The following is a 22,295-nucleotide window of genomic DNA, read 5'->3' on the forward strand; positions in this document are numbered from 1 at the left end:
GTCTGTCTTATCTGAGTTGTTCATCTAATCACAAAGTCTTGGTGAAGCAGAAAGTGATGTGAATTCAGAAGCAGAGGAACATTTAAGATGCTGCTCGATTCACATAGGGAGGAGGGCCCAGGAGCCAAAGAATGCAAGGATTGCAGCGCTAGATGCAGAAAAGGCACAGAGTGGGACCCTGTCCTAGATCCTTGGAGGGGGAGCCCACCAACATCTTCCTTTTCCCAGGGAAACCCACTTCAGATTTTTCACTCCAGAGCCTACAGAGAATAATTTGGTATTGTTCTAAGTCTCTAAGATATTCTGTGCTATGCTCAGTCAAGTCCAACTCTTTGCCATCCTGTGAACTGCAATCTACCAGGCTCCTCTGTTCATGGGATTTCCCAGGCAAGAATACTGGAGTGGGTTGCCACTTCCTTCTCCAGGGGATCTTCCTGACCCAGATATTGAACTTGAGTCTCTGGTGGCTCCTGGGTACCAGGTGGGTTCTATACCCTGTGAGCCATCAGAGAAGCCCCAAGTCCCTAAGCCAATGGCAAATTATTTTAGAAGCAAATATATGTGAATGCAGGGTCAGACAGGCAGGCAGGAGAGAAACACAGGAGATAACAGACAGACTGGAGGGTGTCGGGTGATCAGGATTCCTGTGGACAGTGAGAGATGCAGGGGGTCAGAGACAGATGGAGAGACAGCAGATAGGGAGCCTGGAGAAAGGTTAGAGGAGAAGGGCAGAAAGTCTGCTGCTGGGCAGGAGGCAGAAGATGAGGCAAGCTGGTAGGGGGCAGACAGAAGCAGGAAATGGGCAAAAAGGCAAGGACAGGGAGAGTGACAGCAAGACAGGATGGCGGGTAGGCGCCCTCAGAGCTTGTCCTTGTCTCCACCTGGATCAGACAGTTTCCTGAGCTGCAAGTGGATCCCATTTGTGGATCTCAGCACCATGACTGGAGTGGGCACAGGGACCCTGGAGGGATCCGGTGACAGCTCAAAGCGAAGCAAGATCAGGGCCACGGCCACCTTCAACTCATTCATGGCAAACTGCTTCCCGATGCAGTTCCTAGGTTGGGAGATAAAAAGGAAGAGAGAAGAGGCTTCTAACCCCTGCTGAGCACAGGGATTCAGGGCTGTCCTCCACATGGCCCAGCCCTGATCCCTTCCTTACTCATCACACTGAACTTGACAGCCAACCCTTGGGCCAAACTCTCCCCCTGACCTATGACAAAGCCCACCTCTCTAAGGACTGTCTCCAACCTCCTACTTCTGCTCTCAGCAGGAAATCCTGTTGGGGAGCATCAGTGCTCTAAGTCACAGAGTCAAGTCAAGTGGATCAAGAACTGTGAACTAGTACTTTATTCACTCATCCATGGGCAGTTCCTGGTTTCAGGTCAGGCCAGGGCACTGTATGAGGGCAGGGTGGACACCCTCTCAGGACCTTACCATCTACGGTGGACAGACAGGCTGCCCAGTTCCCAGAGATGACAAGACAGGGTTGTGTAAGGAATCAGAATGGCAACAGGGAGGCTTCCTGGTGGGACATGGGTTAACAACCCTAACCAGCTGACCATTTGCCTCCCAATTAATGGTCTGGCTTCCTGTCCCCCTCAGCCCCTCAGTCAATCTAACTTTGGAACATTCCATTCTAATCTAGAAATGGCCCTCCTAACCATCCCTTGGGCTCCTCATCTGGCCTTTTCAGCCTCCATTCTGCCCCTCTCTCTAAACCCACAGTAGCTCCAGGCCTGCTATGTTCTGTACCACAGGGAGGACACGTCCCAATGCCTTAGCTGCATCACTGCCCTCTCTGGATTATTCCCTATTCACCTAGGGTCTGTCCAGCTCCTTTTTCTGACTCATCAACTGTTGAGGTCCCCTCCCCTTGCCTTTGCCATCCTCATGCTGAAGGCTCAATCCAGTGACCACCACCCACCACCCTCACCCCCTCTGCACTCTCACCACTCTCACCTCCTCTTCCCACTCGGGACCCTCAAGGCTCCCATGAGTGTTAACTCAAGGACACATCACATCCAGTGCCCAGCATAGTGCTGGATCATGGATCCCCCCACAGTCTGCCCAATGAATGAATGAGTGAAAGAGTGGATGTGTGAATGATGTCTGTCTTGAGTAGACATGTTGATTTGTTGACAGTGAGCCCTGGGGGAGGACAGCGTTATCATCTCTGTGTTCCCATCTCCTAGCACAGGTCTTGGCACATGGAGACACGCTTTCATATTTAAACAATATTAATTGAATAGAAAACAACTCAAATGGACTGACAATATAACAAATATTTATTCTGACCTAAAATCAAGCTGCCTACCCTCCCATTTCCTCTAGTGGCAGCTGCATGACATGCAGCCATGTCTACCAGGAAGGACTGGACCCTGGTGTAAACCAAATCCTAGAAGCAATTCAGGAAGACAATTTGCTTCAAAGCTGTTCCGTGTATGTTGATTCACAGTTGAAAATTTCCTAGAACTGTAGAGTCAGAAAAAGCTTGTTTTTACCAAGTTACAAAGTCACTGAAGTTATTATTTTAGGGGAGGTTCTGTAGCCTTTAAGATCTTTAGTCATTTATGAATGTATCATCCAGGTTAATAGCTATTCCAAGGGTGCTTTATACTTTACATACAAGGGACTTTACAAATGCTTGTCAAACAAAGAATAGTTTTCTTCCAAAAGCTGACTTGATTGTCCTGCACTTTACTCTTTATCTTGCTAACATTAGACTCTGTAGACTCTGAGACTATGATATATAACTTCTGCTGTTATATAAAGAATTTTTGCAACAGGAAAATATGTCATGGTTATATTAATATGAAGTCAAAATTATCAGATGTACTGTAGAACTAGAGAACACATTCATGACTGTGAAACCTATTCAAACAACAACTGTGACTGATCACAGACATGACTTGAAGCCTCAGGACGTGGAAGGCAACTGATATTCCAAACCCAGGCAAACACAATAGATACAGTGAGAGGTGGACTGGTGAATTAAGTAGAAAGGCAGTAGGCTGACTAGTAATGTGGGAATAGCAGAAACCATCTTTTAAGGTGACTGAAATTGCCCAAACCAAACATGTGTAGTTTAACTTTCAAGAAGACTTCTAATGTTAACATGTCATACTCCTAAAGTGAGGAAAACCCTGGATACTTTGGATCAGTCACTGAGATGGAAATGATGTCAGTCCTTGTGGACATCAGGAGGTCAACGTCATTGTGGTGGGCCCTAAAGACCTTCTTGTACATGGAGACCCATGCCTCCTTCTCAATACATCAACACATAAGGACAGAATTGCATGCACCGCGTACGAATGTAGACAGTCACACACAGCAGGGAGCAACCAGTGACACCTGCTTCCCTCAGTACAGAGGCCTCACCTGGACCCTCCTGAGAAGGGCAGGAAGGCATGGCTGTGTCGAGTAGAACCTGGTGCAAACCGGGATGGGTCAAACACCTGCAGAGAGAACAATGGAGCTAGGACAGTGGGGGTCAAACTTCTCACATCAATCCACAGAGCAGGAGCAGGAGCGGCTGGTGTGGAGAGAGCATCCCATCCCCTCCTCACACCACCAACTTGCCTCCGGGTTCGGCCACACGGTTGGGTTGTGATGAAGTCCATAAAAGGAGAGGGAGACTAAGATTCCTGTGGGGCAGAGAGGAGAGAAAGAAGCCTGATGGTCCCCATGAAGCAGGGGGAGTATGTCTTCACCAAAGTCCTGGGAACCACCATGGGAGCACCCTCCATCACTCTGAATGAAATGATGTTCTTGCAAGACAGGTGGGCTGGGCATGAAAAAGCACATGAGCTCTGTTAGGAGTAGGTGACCAGGACCCAGGATTGAGAAGTAAGAGAATTGGAGGCTTACATTTAGGAGCAACTCAGGTGAGAACTCACATTTATCAAGTGCCATCATGACCCTGGGGAATGTGCAATAACTCATTTAATCCTCACACAGCCCTCAAGGAAGGCAGTTCTATCCCCATGAACCGATGAAGCATTTGAGCCTCAGAAAGATTAAGGGATGGGTCTATGATCGCACAGCCAAAATGGGGAAGGGCTGGGATTCAGACCCACTGTGAGGTGAATCAGTGGGTGGCCTCCAGCCATGGCAGGGCTCTCAGACTTCATCATCAGCTGCTCTCTGCCACCCACCAGAGGAATCCTCAGAGACTGGACTATCCGACCCATGACAGTGGAGTCCCTAAGCTCCCTTCTTTACTTAGATCCGTGTGGAAGAAGCATGCTTCCCCCTGCTTCTGTCTGCTTTTCTCTTAAGTCTTCATGTTTCAAGGAATTAGAGTTTTAGTTTCCATTATAAGACCACATTCAAGGGTTAACATTTGTTTATTGAGCTTTTGTTGCATTCAAGTTATGTGCCAATCATGTTTTTAATTGGATGTTGCTAGCTGTAAATCTTGTGTGTGTGTGTGTGTGTGCGTATATATATATACACACATATATACATAGAGAGAGAGAGAGCGAAATAGCAACCCACTCAATTCTTAAATTGGATGTTACTAGGACTAGATCTGATAGAGTACCTGATGAACTATGGATGGAGGTTCGTGACATTGTACGGGAGACAGGGATCAAAGCTAACCCCATGGAAAAAGAAATGCAAAAAAAAAAAAACAAAACAAAATGGCTGACAGAGGAGGCCTTACAAATAGCTATGAAAGGAAGAGAAGTGAAAAGCAAAGGAGAAAAGGAAAGCTATTCCCATTTGAATGCAGAGTTCCAAAGAATAGAAAGGAGAGTTAAAAAGAAAATCTTCCTCAGTGATCAATGCAAAGAAATAGAGGAAGACAACAGAATGGGAAAGACTAGAGATCTCTTCAAGAAAATTAGAGATAATAAGGGAACATTTCATGCAAAGATGGGCTCGATAAAGGACAGAGATGGTATGGACCTAACAGAAGCAGGAGATATTAAGAAGAGGTGGCAAGGATACACAGAGGAACTGTACAAAAAAGATCTTCACAACCCAAATAATCACGATGGTGTGATCACTCACCTAGAGTCAGGTATCCTGGAATGTGAAGTCAAAGTGGGCCTTAGGAAGCATCACTACAAACAAAGCTAGTGGAGGTGATGGAATTCCAGTTGAGCTATTTCAAATCCTGAAAGATGGTGCTGTGAAAGTGCTGCACTCAATATGCCAGCAAGTTTGGAAAACTCAGCAGTGGCCACAGGACTGGAAAAGGTCAGTTTTCATTCCAATCCCAAAGAAAGGCAATGCCAAAGAATGCTCAAGCTACCACACAATTGCACTCATCTCACATGCTAGTAAAGTAATGCTCAAAATTCTCCAAGCCAGACTTCAGCAATACATGAACCGTGAACTCCCTGATGTTCAAGCTGGTTTTAGAAAAGGCAGAGGAACCAGAGATCAAATTGCCAACATCTGCTGGATCATGGAAAGAGCAAGAGAGTTCCAGAAAAACATCTATTTCTGCTTTATTGACTATGCCAAAGCCTTTGACTGTGTGGATCACAATAAACTGTGGAAAATTCTTCAAGAGATAGGAATACCAGCCCACCTGACCTGCCTCTTGAGAAACCTGTATGCAGGTTAGGAAGCAGCAGTTAGAACTGGACATGGAACAGCAGACTGGTTCCAAATAGGAAAAGGAGTATGTCAAGGCTGTATATTGTCACCCTGCTTATTTAACTTCTATGCAGAGTACATCATGAGAAACACTGGGCTGGAAGAAGCACAAGCTGGAATCAAGATTGCCGGGAGAAAGGTCAATAACCTCAGATATTCAGATGACACCACCCTTATGGCAGAAAGTGAAGAGGAACTAAAGAGCCTCTTGATCAAAGTGAAAGAGGAGAGTGAAAAGTTGGCTTAAAGCTCAACATTCAGAAAACGAAGATCATGGCATCCAGTCCCATCGCTTCATGGGAAATAGATGGAGAAACAGTGGAAACAGAGTCAGACTTTATTTTTTGGGGCTCTAAAATCACTGCAGATGGTGACTGCAGCCATGAAATTAAAAGACCCTTACTCCTTGGAATTAAAGCTATGACCAACCTATTCAAAAGCAGAGACATTACTTTGCTAACAAAGGTCCGTCTAGTCAAGGGTATGGTTTTTCCAGTGGTCATGTATGGATGTGAGAGTTGGACTGTGAAGAAAGCTGAGCACCAAATAATTTATGCTTTTGAACTGTGGTATTGGAGAAGACTCTTGAGAGTCCCTTGGACTGCAAGGAGATCCAACCAGTCCATCTTAAAGGAGATCAGTCCTGGGTGTTCATTGGAAGGGATGATGCTCAAGCTGAAACTCCAATACTTTGGCCACCTCATGTGAAGAGTTGACTCATTGGAAAAGACCCTGATGCTGGGAGGGATTGAGGGCAGGAGGAGAAGGGGATGACAGAGGATGAGGTGGCTGGATGGCATCACCGACTTGATGCACATGAGTTTGGGTAGACTCCGGGAGTTGGTGATGGACAGGGAGGCCTGGCCTGCTGCTATTCATGGGGTTGCAAAGAGTTGGACACGACTGAGTGACTGGACTGAACTGAGTTGTTCAATGTTTTATATATATATATATATATATACACATATATATACATATGTACATATACATATATATGTGTATATATATATATATATATATATGTAAAAGGAAATAACAACCCAGTACAGTATTCTCGCCTGGGAAATCTCATGGAGAGTGGAGGTTGGAGGGCTAAGTCTGTGCTTAGTTGTTCAGTCATGTCTGATTCTTTGTGACACCATGGACTGTAGCTCGCCAGGCTCCTCTGTGCATGGGGATTCTCCAGGCAAGAATACTGTACTGGGTTGCCATGCCCTCCTCCAGGGGACCTTCCCGACCCAGGAATAGAACCGGGGTCTCCTTCATTGCAGGCAGATTCTTTACCAGCAGAGCTAGGGTCGCAAAAGAGTAGGGCATCACTTCGTGGCTAAACAACTCTAGTTTCTGGTTCAAGACAGCAGAGTAGAAGAATGTGCACACATCTCCTTCTGCGTGAGCACCAAAATTGGAACTAGCTGTTGAACAACCATCAACAGGAGGATGCTGGAACCCAACAAAAAATGATGACCCACGACCAAAGACAAAGAAGAGGCTGCAGCAAGACAGTAGGAGGGGTGCAATCATGATCAAATCAAATCCCAAATCCTGCCAAGTGGGTGACCCACAGACTGGAGAACAATTATACTGAAGAAGTTCTTGCATTATTGTGAAGGTTCTGAACCCCAAGTCAGGCTCCTCAGCATGGGCATCTGACAAAGGGACTGGGAATCTCTCTGGAGAGAGAAACTTGAGGGCCCACAGGATATGATTACTGGCCTTCCAGAGGACTGAGGGAAACAGCCTCCACACTTGGAGAGCTTAAACAAAAGTTTGCATGCACCAAGACCCGAAGGAGAAGAGAACTGACCCCACAGGAGACTAACAAAAACTACCTACTAGTGTTGGAGGGCCTCCTGTGGAGGCATGGGTCTTCAGGGGCTTACCACAGGGACAGGGAAACTGGAAGGTCCCCCTTGGCATAAACCCTCTTGGAATTCACCATTCACCCTACCGTACAGCCTGTAGACCCCAGAGCTGCATTGCCTCAGACCAAATAACTACCACAGAGGGAGTGCAACCCCACTCATCAGCAGATAATTAGATTAAAGCATAACTGAGCAGGGCCCTGTACAACAGAGCAAGGCTCAGTTTTTGCATCACCAGTCCCATCAAGAAGCTTACACAAGTCTCTTAGCCTCATTCAACAGAAGAAGCAAGAATAAGCACAGCCTTGCAGTGACTGAAACAAAAACCATATTACAGACAGTTAATCACGATGAAAAAACAGGAAGTTATGTCCCAGATGAAGGGACAAGATAAATTCCAGAAAAACAACTAAATGAAGTGGAGATAGGCAACCTTCCAGAAAAAGAATTCAGAATAGTGAAAGTGAAGATGATCCAGGATTTCATGAAAAGAATAGAAGCAAAGATTGAGAAGATGAAATGAACTGTTGCCCAAAGACCCAGAACAACTAAAGAATAAACAAACAGAGATAAATAATACACTAGAAGGAATCAGTAGCAGAATAACTGAAGCAGAAAAATGGAAAAATAACCTGGATGACAGAATTGTGGGAATCACTGCTGTAGAACAGACTATAGAAAAAAGAATGACAAGAAATGAAGACAGCCTAAATATCTGCAATGTAGGGGTCTCAAAATGAGAAGGGAGAGAGAAAGGACCAAAGAAAATATTTGAAGAGATAATAGCTGAAGTCTTCCAGAACATGGGAAAGGAAATAGTTAACCAAGTCCAGGAAGCACAGAGAGTCCCAGAAAGGATAAACTCAAGGAGGAACACATGGAAACATATAGTAATCAAACTAACAAAAATTAAAGACAGAGATAAAATATTAAAAACAACAAGGGGAAAACAACAAATAACATACAAGAGAACTCCCACCAGGCTATCAGCTGATTTCTCAACAGAAACTCTACAAGCCAGAATGGAACAGCATGTATTTAAAGTGATGAAAGGGAAGAAGATACAACCAAGAATACTCTACCCAAAATGACTCTTCTTCAGATTTCAGGGAGGAAAAAAAAGCTTTCCAGACCAGACAAGCAAAAGTTAAGAGAATTCAGCACCACCAAACCAGCTTTAAAACAAATGCTAAAGGAATTTCTCTAGGTAGGAAAAACAAGAGAAGGAAAAGACCTGCAGAAAATAAATCCAAAACATTAGGAAAATGGTAATAGAATCATATGGGCTCAATAAAGGACAGAAATGGTAGGGACCTAACAGAAGCAGAAGATATTAAGAAGAGGTGGCAAAAATACACAGAAGAACTATATAGAAAAGATCATCACGACCAAGATAATCACGAAGGTGTGATCACTCACCTAGAGCCAGACATCCTGGAATGTGACATTAAGTGGGCCTTAGGAAGCACCACTACAGACAAAGCTAGTGGAGGTGATGGAATTTCAGTTGAGCTATTTCAAATCATGAAAGATGATGCTGTGAAAGTGCTGCACTCAATAGGCCAGCAAATTTGGAAAACTCAGCAGTGGCCACAGGACTGGAAAAGGTCAGTTTTCATTCCAATCCCAAAGAAAGGCAATGCCAAAGAATGCTCAAACTACTGCACAATTGCACTCATCTCACATGCTAGTAAAGTAATGCTCAAAATTCTCCAAGCCAGGCTTCAGCAGTATGTGAACCGTGAACCTCCTGATGTTCAAGCTGGTTTCAGAAAAGGCAGAGGAACCAGAGATCAAATTGCCAACATCTGCTGGATCAACAAAAAGCAAGGGAGTTCCAGAAAAACATCTATTTCTGCTTTATTGACTATGCCAAAGCCTTTGACTGTGTGGATCACAATAAACTGTGGAAAATTCTGAAAGAGATGGGAATACCAGACCACCTGACCTGCCTCTTGAGAAACCTATATGCAGGTCAGGAAGCAACAGTTAGAGCTGGACATAGAACAACAGACTGGTTCCAAATAGGAAAAGGAGTACGTCAAGGCTGTATAATGTCACCCTGCTTATTTAACTTATATGCAGAGAGCATCATGAGAAATGCTGGGCTAGAGGAAGCCCAAGCTGGAATCAAGATTGCTGGGAGGAAGATCAATAACCTCAGATATGCAGATGACACCACCCTTATGGCAGAGAATGAAGAGGAACTAAAAAGCCTCTTGATCAAAGTGAAAGAGGAGAGTGAAAAAGTTGGCTTAAAGCTCAACATTCAGAAAACAAAGTTCATGGCATCTGTACCCATCACTTCATGGGAAATAGATGGGGAAACAGTGGAAACAATGTCAGACTTTATTTTTTTGGGCTCCAAAATCACTGCAGATGGTAATTGCAGCCATGAAATTAAAAGACGTTTATTCCTTGGAAGAAAAGTTATGACCAACCTAGATAGCATATTAAAAAGCAGACAGATTACTTTGCCAACAAAGGTCCATCTAGTCAAGGCTATGGTTTTCCAGTGGTCATGTATGGATGTGAGAGTTGGACTATAAAGAAAGCTGAGCACTGGAGAATTGATGCTTTTAAACTGTGGTGTTGGAGAAGACTTTTGAGAGTCCCTTGGACTGCAAGAAGATCCAACCAGTCCATCCTACAGGAGATCAGTCCTGGGTGTTCATTGGAAGAACTGATGCTAAAGCTGAAACTCCAATACTTGGGCCACCTAATGTGAAGAGCTGACTCATTTGAAAAGACCCTGATGCTGGGAAGGATTGAGGGCAGGAGGAGAAGGGGACAACAGAGGATGAGATGGTTGGATGGCATCACCAACTCAATGGACATGAGTTTGAGTGGACTCTGGGAGTTGATGAGGACAGGGAAGCCTGGCATGCTGAGGTTCATGGGGTCTAAAGAGTCAGACATGACTGAGTGATTGAAAGGAACTGAACTGAATAGAATCATACATATCAATAATTACCTTAAATGTAAATGGATTAAATGCACAAACCAAAAGACACAGACTGGCTGGGTGGATGAAAACATCTGCATATATGCACTTCCACTTACCACATCACTCTGCTTACTCCCCGAATTTTAGGTAATTATTTTAGTGTTGTTGTTCAGTCACTCAGTCAGGTTCAACCCTTTGCCACCCCTAGAACTGTAGCACACCAGGCTTTCCTGTTCTACACCATCTCTCGGAGCTTGCTCAAACTCATGTCCATTGAGTCAGTGATTCCATTCAACCATCGTATCCTCTGTTTTCCCCTCTCCTCCTGCCTTCAATCTTTCCCAGCATCAGAGTCTTTTCTAATGCATCAGCTATTTGCATCAGGTGGCCGAAGTACTGGAGCTTCAGCTTCAGCATTGGTCCTTCCAATGAGGATTCAGGAATGATTTCCTTTAGGAATGACTGGTGTGATCTCTTTGTAGTCCAAGGGACTCTCGAGTCTTCTCCAATACCACAGTACAAAAGCATCTATTCTTCAGCTCTGAGTCTTCTTTTTGGTCCAGCTCTAACATCCATACATGACTACTGGAACAACCATAGCTTTTACTAGATGGACGTTTTTCAGCAAAGTAATGTCTCAGCTTTTTAATATTATACAGTGGAAGTGACAAATAGATTTAAGGGATTAAATCTAATAGAAGAGTGCCTGAAGAAGTGTGGCAAAGGTTTGTGACATGTACAGGAGGCAGTGACCTATAACAACCCCAAGAAAAAGAAAGGCAAAAAGGTAAAATGGTTGTCTGAGGAGGCCTTACAAATTGCTGAGAGAAGAAGAGAAGCAAACGGCAAAGAAGAAAAGAAAAGATATACCCATCTGAATGCAGAGTTCCAAAGAATAGCAAGGAGAGATAAGAAAGCCTTCCTCAGTGATCAATGCAAAGAAATAGAGCAAACAATAGAATGGGAAAGACTAGAGATCTCTTCAAGAAAATTAAAGATATCAAGGGAACATTTCATGCAATGATAGGCATAATAAAGGACAGAAGTGGTGTGGACCTAAGAGAAGCAGAAGATATTGAGAAAAGGTGGCAAGGATACACAAAATAACTATACAAAAAAGATCTTAATGACCCAGATAACCATGATAGTGTGATCACCTACCTAGAGCCAGACATCCTGGAGTGTGAAGTCAAGTGGGCCTTAGAAAGCATCACTATGAATAAAGCTAGTGGAGGTGATGGAATTCCAGTTGAGCTATTTCAAATCCTGAAAGATGATGCTGTGAAAGTGCTACACTCAATATGCCAGCAAATTTGGAAAACTCAGCAGTGGCCACAGGACTGGAAAATGTCAGTTTTCATTCCAATCCCAAAGAAATGCAATGCCAAAGAATGTTCAAACTACCACACAATTGCACTCATCTCACACACTAGTAAAGTAATCCTCAAAATTCTCCAAGCGAGTCTTCAACAGTATGTGAACCATGAACTTCCAGATGTTCCAGCTGGATTTAGAAAAGCTAGAGGAACCAGAGATCAAATTGCCAACATCTGCTGGATCATGGAAAAAGCAAGAGAGTTCCAGAAAAACATCTATTTCTGCTTTATTGACTATGCCAAAGCCTTTGACTGTGTGGATCACAATAAACTGTGGAAAATTCTGAAAGAGAAATGCCAGACCACCTGACCTGCCTCTTGAGAAACCTATATGCAGGTTAGGAAGCAACAGTTAGAACTGGACATGGAACAACAGACTGGTTTCAAATAGGAAAAGGAGTACGTCAAGGCTGTATATTGTCACCCTGCTTATTCAGCTTCTATGCAGAGTACATCATGAGAAACGCTGGGCTGAAAGAAGCAAAAGCTGGAATCAAGATTGCCAGGAGAAAGATCAATAACCTCAGATATGCAGATGACACCACACTTACGACAGAAAACAAAGAGGAACTGAAGAGCCTTGTGATGAAAGTGAAAAAGGAGAGTGAAATCGTGGCTTAAAACTCAACATTCAGAAAACTAAGATCATGGGATCTGGTCACATTACCTCATGGCAAATAGATGGGGAAACAATAGAAACAGTGACAGACTTTATTTTTTGGACTCCAAAATCACTGCAGATGGTTATTGCAGCGATGAAATTAAAAGATGCTTGCTCTTTGGAATAAAAGCTAATACCAATCAAGACAGCATATTAAAAAGTCAAGAAATCACTTTGAGATAAATGTCCATTTGTCAAAGCTATAGTTTTTCTGGTAGTCATGTATGGATGTGAGGGTTAGACCATAAAGAAAGCTGAGCACTGAAGAATTAATGCTTTTGAACTGTAGTGTTGGAGAAGACTCTTGAGAGTCCCTTGGACTGTGAGGAGATCCAACCAGTCAATACTAAAGGAAATCAGTCCTGAATATTCATTGAAAGGACTGATGCTGAAGATGAAGCTCCAGTACTTTGTCCACCTCATGCAAAGACCTGATTCATTGGAAAAGACCCTTTTTCTGGGAAAGACAGACAGCAGAAGGAAAAGGGGATGAAGGTTGGATGGCATCACTGACTCGATGGACATGAGTTTAAGTAATCTCTTGGAGTTGGTGATGGACTGGGAAGCCTAGCGTGTTGCAGTCCATGGGACTGCAAAGAGTCAGACACAACTGAGTGACTGAACTGAACTGATGTCTAAACCTACATTCCTTCCCTGCAAATGGTTCATCAGTACTAGTTTTCTGGATTCTATATATATGTGTTAATATATGATATTTGTTTTTCTGTTTCTGAGTTATTTCACTCTGTATAACAGGCTGCAGTTATTTCACTCTGTATAATCCACCTCACTGCAACAGACTCAGTTTCATACTGTTTTATGACTGAGTAATATTCCCTTGAGTTTATGGACCATATCTTCATAATCCATTCATTTGTCGATGGACATCTAGTTTGCTTCCATGTCCTGGCTATTGTAAATAATGCTGCAATGAACACTGGGGTACACATTCTTTTTTATTTCCAGGGTCTCAGGTTATATTCCCAGTAGCAGGATTGTTAGATATATGGTAGGATTATTCCTACATTTTTAAAGAAAAACATTTTTCAAAACTCACTTAAACTAGTGGGTAAATATTATCTTCTGGTAGAAAAAAATCAGAGCATACTGCAACTGGGAAAGCACATGTGGATTTCTGGTTTACCACGTGGTCCTACAGAGTGCTTAGCTGAGTGGTGAGGTGAAGTTCATACCTGCAGGTAAGGAGCGTCCATCAGGGAAGGTGATGGGCTTGCTCAGCTCTCTGCCAATGACTGGTATTGGTGGATAGAGTCTCAGTGCCTCCTTGATGCACATGGTGGTGTAGGGCATCTGGTCCAGGTGATCCCTGCAAGGAAGCCCATCTGAGAGCAGGCAGGACAGGACAAGCAGGGATTCTCTCTAGCTCAGGTGGGACAGGGTTCTTTCATCTCCTGGACGCTCACCAGGTAATGGAGGTGTCATCCCCCAGGAGGCTCAGGATCTCTTCCCTGCATCTCTGCTGATGCTCAGGGTGGGAGGCTAGAGCATACAGGATCCAGGAGATGCCACTGGCTGTGGTGTCATGGCCCTCAAACATGAATGTGTCCACTTCTGCACGGAGGTCCTTGTCAGACAAGCTGCTTCCATTCTCCATCTGTGGAGGCAGGGCCAGAGTGCAGGTATGCCCTTCCTGTGTGCTTCTGCCCAAAGGCTCAGGCCTCTCTTGTCTACACTTACTCTGGCAAAGAGGAGGATGTCTAGGAAGTCCAAGGTCCTCCTTCTCCTCTCCTTCTCCAGCTCTCCCTCCTTCTGCAGGTGAGACTTCCTCTCCTTGATCACTGCATCTGTCCCAGAACAGTGGTTCCCAGCCAGAGCTGAGGACTCTGGGGGCCCAAATGCAGCACCCACCATAGCCCCATCTGCCCTTCAGGCCCAGTCTGGGTGCCAGGTGGGTGAGGTGGGTGGCACTGGGTGAGCATGTCAGGACTGAGAGCTCCAGCGACATCTACTCCAGGTGCAATCCGTGAAGTAACACAGCCCATGGAGGCTCTGCCTGAATGCTGCTGGAAGGGGTCTCACTCAGTCATCACCAACCTGGTGACTCTTGTAATTCCCTACACAACACCTGACACCCCGACCTCTGGGTTCCCAGTCCCTGCAGCAGGTGGGTGTGTGTCAGCTCCTAAAGAGGAAGCAGGAGTCTGGGCTCTTCCTGAAGAATCAAGGCCAGGCCCTCCCATATGTGCCTGATGAAGGTGTGTAGAGTGGCCCACGAGAAGTAGGGGAACCTGTGTGTTGATGTGCGATCTGGCAGGCCCGGTGGTTCCGGCAGCCTTCAGGCGTCAGCCTGTAGATGAGGTCGTTCTGGTGGAAAGCATTCCGCAGTCGGGAAAAAATCAGATGACTGAGATCCCTGATGGCCTGGATGTAGGACTGGGAGTTCCTGAAGGGAGAGGGTGCAGAAGAGACTGGAGTTGAGGGAACCTCTGACCTAGAGAGGAATTGGGGCTCTGGGTCAAGGATTCCTCAGTCAGTGGAGACAGGCAGCACTGAGGTATTGCCGTTTCTGTCTTAGCCCGAGGAGCCCCTCAGTATTTACAAGTGGTCTGAGGATCCAGGCTTCTCCCTGTGTAGGAAACTGGAACTAGTGATTGAGTCAAGAATAGTCTGGGTAGAATTTGGCTGTGGTCCATGTCTCTCTGCAGGACTTACTTTTTGTGCTGAGAAACCTTAACACTGCCCTTACTGCCTCTCAGATAAGTCATTCCCAGATGGTGAGAAAAGGACTCTGCTGTTGAAGAGCTGTCACTGACCTGTCCGTCTGGACGCTGCCCTGGTGACTGAAGGCACACTTCATGATGGTGTCCAGGGTCATCAAGGAGACATGTCCAAAGATCTCCAGGTGTGAGTCCTGGCTGACAAGCTCCTCCCACTTGTCCTGTGGAGGGATGGGGATTGGCCCTACTCTGCTTCCCCAGAAATCCTGGTTTTCTTTCTGTCTCTACATCTTCAGATAAAATTTCCTCATTTTCTAAGCAGACTTGTTTTAGCAACTTAGAGCTGTAACACACGTGTATAATGTAATGCCTATTTCTTTGAACCGTTACTATATAATAGTTGTATTCTCTTCTAATATCCTAATTAATTATGAATTTTAGGAATAATTTATGATATTAACCAGCTTGTGGCTGAGCAGAAAGCATAGTCGGGGGAGAATATTTGTCCTGAGGTCAGATCTGGACAAGTGTTATCAACACTACAAAGCACATATTTCAAGGCAAGGAAAAGCTAAAGTGACTTTAATGGGGCTCTTAGAAGGGGCATGAACTACTCAATTCCTTTCATTCATTTACTGTTACCTAAGACCAGGTGATACCCAGTACAGATCAGAGGTGATGTTTGTGAAGGCCCAGCCCTGTGAGTGTAGATCTGGACTCATTTCCTCCCATGAGTGGCTCAGTGATGTGCAGAATCCATGGAAACCAGGCCAGAGCCCACCTCCGTGACATCTTGGGATGTCCACTCTGCCACTGAAGCTGCCATTGTCCAGGCCAGCCAGGGCCAATTTGCACTGACCTCCTTGATCTACTCCCCTGTGTTCAAACATGGAGATGGGAGAAGAGTGGACCCTGAATACACCATGGCCCTGATTTCTCTTGGTGAGGAGAAAATTATGGATCCAAGCTGGAGCCTAGATGTTCCTCTGTCCAACCTAGCTTTAATGAGTGCTCTCTCGTACTAAGTCATGAGTGCATCATTCCATGGGGCTCTATTCAGTGGGTGTCTAAGGGACGTAAGTGTCTGATAGTGGACTTTGTCAACTGTGCTGGATTCTAGTGCATATGGTGACAAGGGGTGGACTCACCAGCATCACTCGGACAGAGTTGGCCATGAGTCCCACGTAGGCCTTCAGGATGTCATAGTGGAAGGCTGGGGTCAGCATCCGCCGGTGCTGGAACCATTTTTGCCCCTCCAACAGCAGCAAACCTGTCCCTGAACCACGGATGGATGTGTATGGGCACTGGGGAGAGTGGGGCCAACTTGGGAGGAACCAAGGGTGTCAGGAGAAGTCTCATCATGGGCAGGGCTGGGAAAAGCCAGTACATTATAGGGATGTGAATTTCCAGTATGTCTGTCCATAGGATGTGATTATAAGAGCAGTGAGATAGAGGTTGAAAAAGAGTAGGTGGACAGGTGATCAAAGGACTTATCTAAAAGCTAGACTGGAAACATTAGTAAAGACTGAGAAGTTATGAAGAAGAAGCTTAGGTAAAAAGGAGGGCTACAGCACCATTACAAAGGCTGAGGGTTTTATTAGCAGAAGAGAAATGAGGTTCGATTGAGAGATGAGTGTGCCTGGCACCTGTTGTTCTCCATTTACACAGAGACCGCTCTTGTCTAACCTAAATGGTGGGTAGTCTGCAGTTGTATTTAAATGTACTTACCAATCCAGGAATTCAAGTATTTGTAGGTTCTTTGAGGCTTTGGGTCTGAAAGGTATAGAAGGAATGTGGATGGCAACAAACTCTGCTAGGAGCCTCCAGAGCAGCTGAGGTCTAGACCATGGACTCCCTTCCTTGCTTGGTTCTTATCAGATGACAATCTTTCTGAAACCACGGCACTCTTGCCTCCCATCCCTGACTCTCTCTGTCCTGATAGTCATTGTGGTCCCAGGAAGGGAGGCTTGGTGCTCCAGAGCAGAACACTCACAGGACTAAGATGGTGAATTGCCCTGAAACATAAACTCAGTTCACTGCCAGAGAATAAGAAAGAACCTGTGATTTTTCTACAGCGTGTGGTCATCTGGCCATCTCATGACACAGAAGAGACAACAATGAGAGGTGCCCAACCTAGATCAGTGTGGACAGGGAATCATCTTCCAGTTCTGGGATCATCTCAATTCATTTGTATAAAGTAAGACATAAAAGAGAAACCCTAGTCTCGCTTGTGGTTGGGAGAGTATTTGGAGGAGTTCAGGCCTTGATGTCTGAAGTGTCAGTCTCTTGTGGAATTTCACACCCAGGGACATGTACTCAAATGAAAGATTGTCTCCAGCTGAGGGTTTCCCTCTCACCTGATCTCCCCAGGACCATCTTCATGTAGTCAGGGTCGTAGACCGATACTAAGGCACTTGTGCCCCACAGCCAGCGAGCACAGGCCTTTGGGTATTTCTCTACCCTTTTCAGTAGCAGTGGCAGCTCACTCTCCTGTTGGAACTGTCACCAAGGGAAAGATAAGTCAATAATGCCTTTCTTTTAGTTCTGGAGCTGAAGTCAGGGTGAAGGGCTGGAAGGGTACCAGATTATCATTCTGGATCCATCAGCAGAACTAAGAGTTTAGAACTATTTCTTCTGACCTGGAATCTCATCCAACCTTGCAGGCTGTCCATCACTGTCCTAAGATTGGATTCTGTCCCATGTCGGGTAGAGGTATGGGCCAACACTACAAACTGCCTACAGAAACTTACATCAAAGATAATTACTTGGTTTATGAAAATTTTGGAAATCATTTGTTGCTTGAGCAACTGATGATAGCTTCTATCACTTGGTAAGCAGTGTTGTCATATGATTCAGTTCAGTTCAGTTCAGTCGCTCAGTCGTGTCTGACTCTTTGTGACCCCATGAATCACAGCATGCCAGGCCTCCCTGTCCATCACCAACTCCCGGAGTCGACCCAAACCCATGTCTACTGAGTTGATAATGCCATCCAACCATCTCATTCTCTGTTGTCCCCTTCTCCTCCTGCCCTCAATCTTTCCTAGCATCAGGGTCTTTTCAAGTGAGTCAACTCTTCGCATCAGGTGGCCAAAGTACTGGAGTTTCAGCTTCAGCATGAGTCCTTCCAATGAACACCCAGGACTGATCTCCTTTAGGATGGACTGGTTGGATCTCCTTGCAGTCCAAGGGACTTGCAAGAGTCTTCTCCAACACCACAGTTCAAAAGCATCAATTCTTCAGCGCTCAGCCTTCTTCACAGTCCAACTCTCACATCCATACATGACCACTGGAAAAACCATAGCCTTGACTAGATGGACCTTTGTTGGCAAAGTAATGTCTCTGCTTTTTAATATGCTGTCTAGGTTGGTCATAACTTTCCTTCCAAGGAGTAAGCATCTTTTAATTTCATGGCTGCAGTCACCACCTGCAGTGATTTTGGAGCCCAGAAAAATAAAGTCAGCTAGTATTTCCACTGTTTCCCCATCTATTTGCCATGAAGTGATGGGACCAGATGCCATATGATTAGATTTATTTAAAGAATGAATAGATTATATCTTAAAAATTAAATTTATATATTAATTTCATTTTGCCATACCAGTCACTATACACATTTAATATTATCCCAGCATACATGTTAATGTTTCTTAATAAGAAAGATTGTTTGGAATGTATATGGCTAAGTGGAAAAAATTAAATACCACATTGTGTGTATATATTATTATTTTTCATATCAAATGTATGCACAGTTGTAGGACAGATTCTGAGTGTATACATATGAGAATGGTATTGAAATAAGATTTTGATATGTGGATTTTTAATCTCATTTTCATTGACTGTCAGAAACTTTTGTACACTTACCGCTGCTTAGAGGAATCTTTGTAAACTCCTGATTATGGACCACCAACGCGTTTCCTTTCTGTCTCTACTGTCTCTACTCTTGCCCTAATGAGGTGGCGATTCCACAGATGCATTGCTCTGCCTTCAAGATGCTGCTTCCAGTGCTTCTTGCACTGGCTCCACCTGCTCATCTTCCAGGTCTTTGCCCACATTCTTCCCTCTACCTGGTGGCCTGTTCTCTGTGCCACAGAGCAACTGCCTTTCCTCAACTTTGGAGATTCACCTTTGTTTTGTCACCTCCAGATTTCTCATCAACAATTGGTTCCAGGTGTGTTTCATGTAGTCAAATTGTCTTCACTTCAATGACTCTGTGTAACTCAGAGCAACCCTCTGCCCCTTTGCTATCTGATCTCTGCCTACATTCTTCTGCCATCAGAGCTCCCCAGCTTTGAGGCAACTTGTACTGAGTCACGTTCCTTCACTGAGCCTGTGTTTACTGAGCATTTATTTCATGCCAGACACGGATTTAAAGTACCAAATTAGGATGCGGCTCTAGATGCTTATCTGTTTGGACCCTACAGGCTAGTGGAGGAGACTGAGAGATTAGGTGGCCAAAACAGGAGCAGGTCACGAAAGTGTGATGGAGGGAAGACAAAGCCTATGGGGAAGCTTTGGGGAATAGGGTGTAACTCAGAACTGGATGTTAGGAAAGTCTTATTCCTGCACTTGCTATTATTTGATTCATAATTTACCAAGATGATTTCAAGATAGAAAAATGAACCAGAGGCAGGCTTTCCAGAAGAAGCTGATAGCTATGATCTTGCAGAGAGAAATAGCTGAATCCAGTTACCACTGACTTGTGAGAAGGACACCCAGAGAAAAAGAGTTGTCCTCTCCACTCCTGGGAGACCCAGAATGAAAATGACTTGGGCCTGGGGCTTGTGAGAAAGTCATGTGAGGGATGAGATCATTCCAGGGAGAGGACACATGGGGAGCCAAGTCCCAGAGGCTGGAATGCACAGGCAGGTGAAGAGGACCTTGAGAGACCCAAGGTGCAGGAGATTAGGAAGGAGAGGGGAGAGAGGTGCTGGGCCAGCCCGTGTGGGGCTTGGGCTGCTTCTAGCTTTTCTCTTTGTCTCTGCTCTGCTCTAATCATGCTGCAGAGAAAGAGGCCTCAGATCTGTTCAACCTGTGATTGTCTCCTAACAATTGTTTAAGCCACAAACCCTTGGTGAGCCATTTCCACATGGCCCCTGACTTTGCTCTGAGCTCCCCGCACCTTTAGGCAAGTGCTGCCCCTCCCAGCCTGCAAGCTGCTCCTTTCCCTCTTGCCTCTCCCTCCACATAATGGACTGACACCGCTCTGTGCAGGCTCTGGGTTGGGTGCTGAGGGTGAGGGGGATTACAGGCTCAGTTCCAAGAGCTCATAGTTCGGAGAGAGGACACCAAACAGGCAGTTCTCCTCACCTAACCCCATCCTAGGAAACTTCCTGAGTGACAGCATCTTATCAGGAATTAAGCACTATTACATGCCAGGAAAAATCCCTCAGTCCTAAGAAACCAAGCCAGTTTTTTCTAATACCTGAAATAAACACGACCCAGGAGGTAAGCCTCTTTTCCTGTGACCTGCACTGTCTTAGATTCCTGTGTGTTGTCTCCACACACAGTGAACCCACAGGGCTGATCCATCAGACTGATGTCTGTGCTCCCAGGCAAGCTCGGGGCCAGGCAGGGAGCATGCAGTTGAGTGATGAGCAGGGAAACATCTAGAAGCCTGTTCTGTGAGGACAGTTGAAGCTGCTCTGCCTGGAGAGCAGGGAGAGTCAATAAAGAACAGCCATTGTCTTCAAAGAGCAGGGTTTCCAGGACAGCCTGAGATCTCCCTGAGGAAGGGGGTGTCTGACAGACTCGAGGACACCAGCACAGGGCCTGGGAGGAGTGAGCCCCCAGGACTGGGTGAGGAGCCTAGATCTAAGAGATGAGCTGTGTTACTTCGTGGGGCCATGTGCTGGTCACACAAAAAGGCTTTGTCCCATGGACTAACGGACCATGACCATCCCTTGCTCCAGCCCTCCATGACCTCCCACTCCCCCATCCTGCTCCATCCTACCTCTTTCTTGTGTCCGTAGAACCAGTGGGAAGGAGGAGATGGGAACTGATGAAGGGCTTTGAGCAGCCACTGTCTGTGCAGGTAGAGCTGTGCCACCTTGAGCAAAAGCAGAACCAGGCCGAGCAGGGAGACCACCTGCAGGAGCCCAGAGACCCCGCCCAGGGCTCTGGTGGGACTCAGCACAGAGACACTCATGGTGCAGTGGTTTCTGGATCGTTGACTGCCCCTGACTGTGGCTGACCTTCCTGGAGCACCTACCTTGGTCTGAGAGGATCTCCCCGCCCACATGGGGGAGGGTGAAGGTGAAGGCAGATCTCACATCTGGGCCACCAGAGTTTTTTTGTGTGTTAGCATTTGGTTTTATTAAATGTAATCTCTCTTATGTTACAAAATGTAAAGAATCAAAAAGAGAAAATAGTATTTATAACTTGAAGGGGGAGTTTGGGTTGTTCCAGGATCCTGCAAACTATCAAACTATCACATTTATATTTTTTTGAAATAATTAGACAATTTGAAATAAAACAGAAAAGTAAATGTTTTTTGAAGTTTCCCTTCCTGATGGCTGAGTTCCCTCGATGTTCCCCTGAAACTATCATACATTGTTAACTATGTTCCAGTACAAAATTGGGCAGGTAGTTCAAATGGTAAAGAATCTCCCTGCAATGCAGGAGACCTAGGGTTCAATCCATGTGTAGGGAAGATTCCCTGAAGAAGAGAATGGCAACTCACTCCACTATTCTTGACTGGAGAATTCCATGGACAGAGGAGCCTGACAGCCTACCTATAGATATCTATAGATAGATGTCTAAGAGGATAGGCTGTCAGAGGAGCCTGATATCTAGACATCTATTGATGTCTATAGACATCTATCCTCTTAAAATTTTAAGTGTGTAATACAGTACTATTTTCTATCCCCAAACAGATTTGCAATTTGGGGTTGCAAAGAGTTGGACACGAGAGACTAATACTTCCTTTTCAATATAAAATAAAAAGGTTTAAAAAATGCTCAGACATTTCATTTTTTTCCCCAGAGCTCCAGATATGTTTCTAATGAGCAATCACGTTTAAAAACAACTGGACTATATGATGATCTTTTACTTTTATCTCACTTGTTTCACTTTTTCTATTTCATATTCAGTGCTCCCATTTCATTTTGTTTATGTTCTCCAATTTCTCCGTCTCTTCTTTTTTTTTATGTTCTTTCTCAAGCC

General features: G+C 45.0%; 1 protein-coding gene across 3 annotated transcripts; it reads right to left on the reverse strand.

Annotated features, from left to right (window-relative positions):
• Positions 438-21,279, reverse strand: LOC102181495 (taurochenodeoxycholic 6 alpha-hydroxylase-like). 3 transcript variants are annotated; one of them, XM_018046560.1, is made up of 12 exons: positions 21,085-21,279; positions 17,495-17,636; positions 16,866-16,910; positions 16,286-16,413; positions 15,234-15,358; positions 14,709-14,767; positions 14,158-14,264; positions 13,884-14,074; positions 13,653-13,786; positions 3,580-3,644; positions 3,379-3,455; positions 438-1,054 (listed from the first exon to the last, which is right to left on the reverse strand). In XM_018046560.1, the coding sequence occupies exons 1-12, from the start codon at positions 21,277-21,279 to the stop codon at positions 859-861; spliced, it is 1,464 nt and encodes a 487-aa protein (XP_017902049.1). In that variant the 3' UTR covers positions 438-858. The 3 variants fall into 3 exon arrangements, with proteins under 3 accessions (XP_017902049.1, XP_017902048.1, XP_017902050.1); XM_018046559.1 differs by having other exon boundaries at positions 14,709-14,863; XM_018046561.1 differs by lacking the exons at positions 438-1,054; positions 13,884-14,074; positions 14,709-14,767 and having other exon boundaries at positions 3,375-3,455; positions 13,653-13,802; positions 14,152-14,264.

Source organism: Capra hircus, chromosome 3 (genome assembly GCF_001704415.2).
Source record: "Capra hircus breed San Clemente chromosome 3, ASM170441v1, whole genome shotgun sequence".
NCBI lineage: Eukaryota > Metazoa > Chordata > Mammalia > Artiodactyla > Bovidae > Capra > Capra hircus.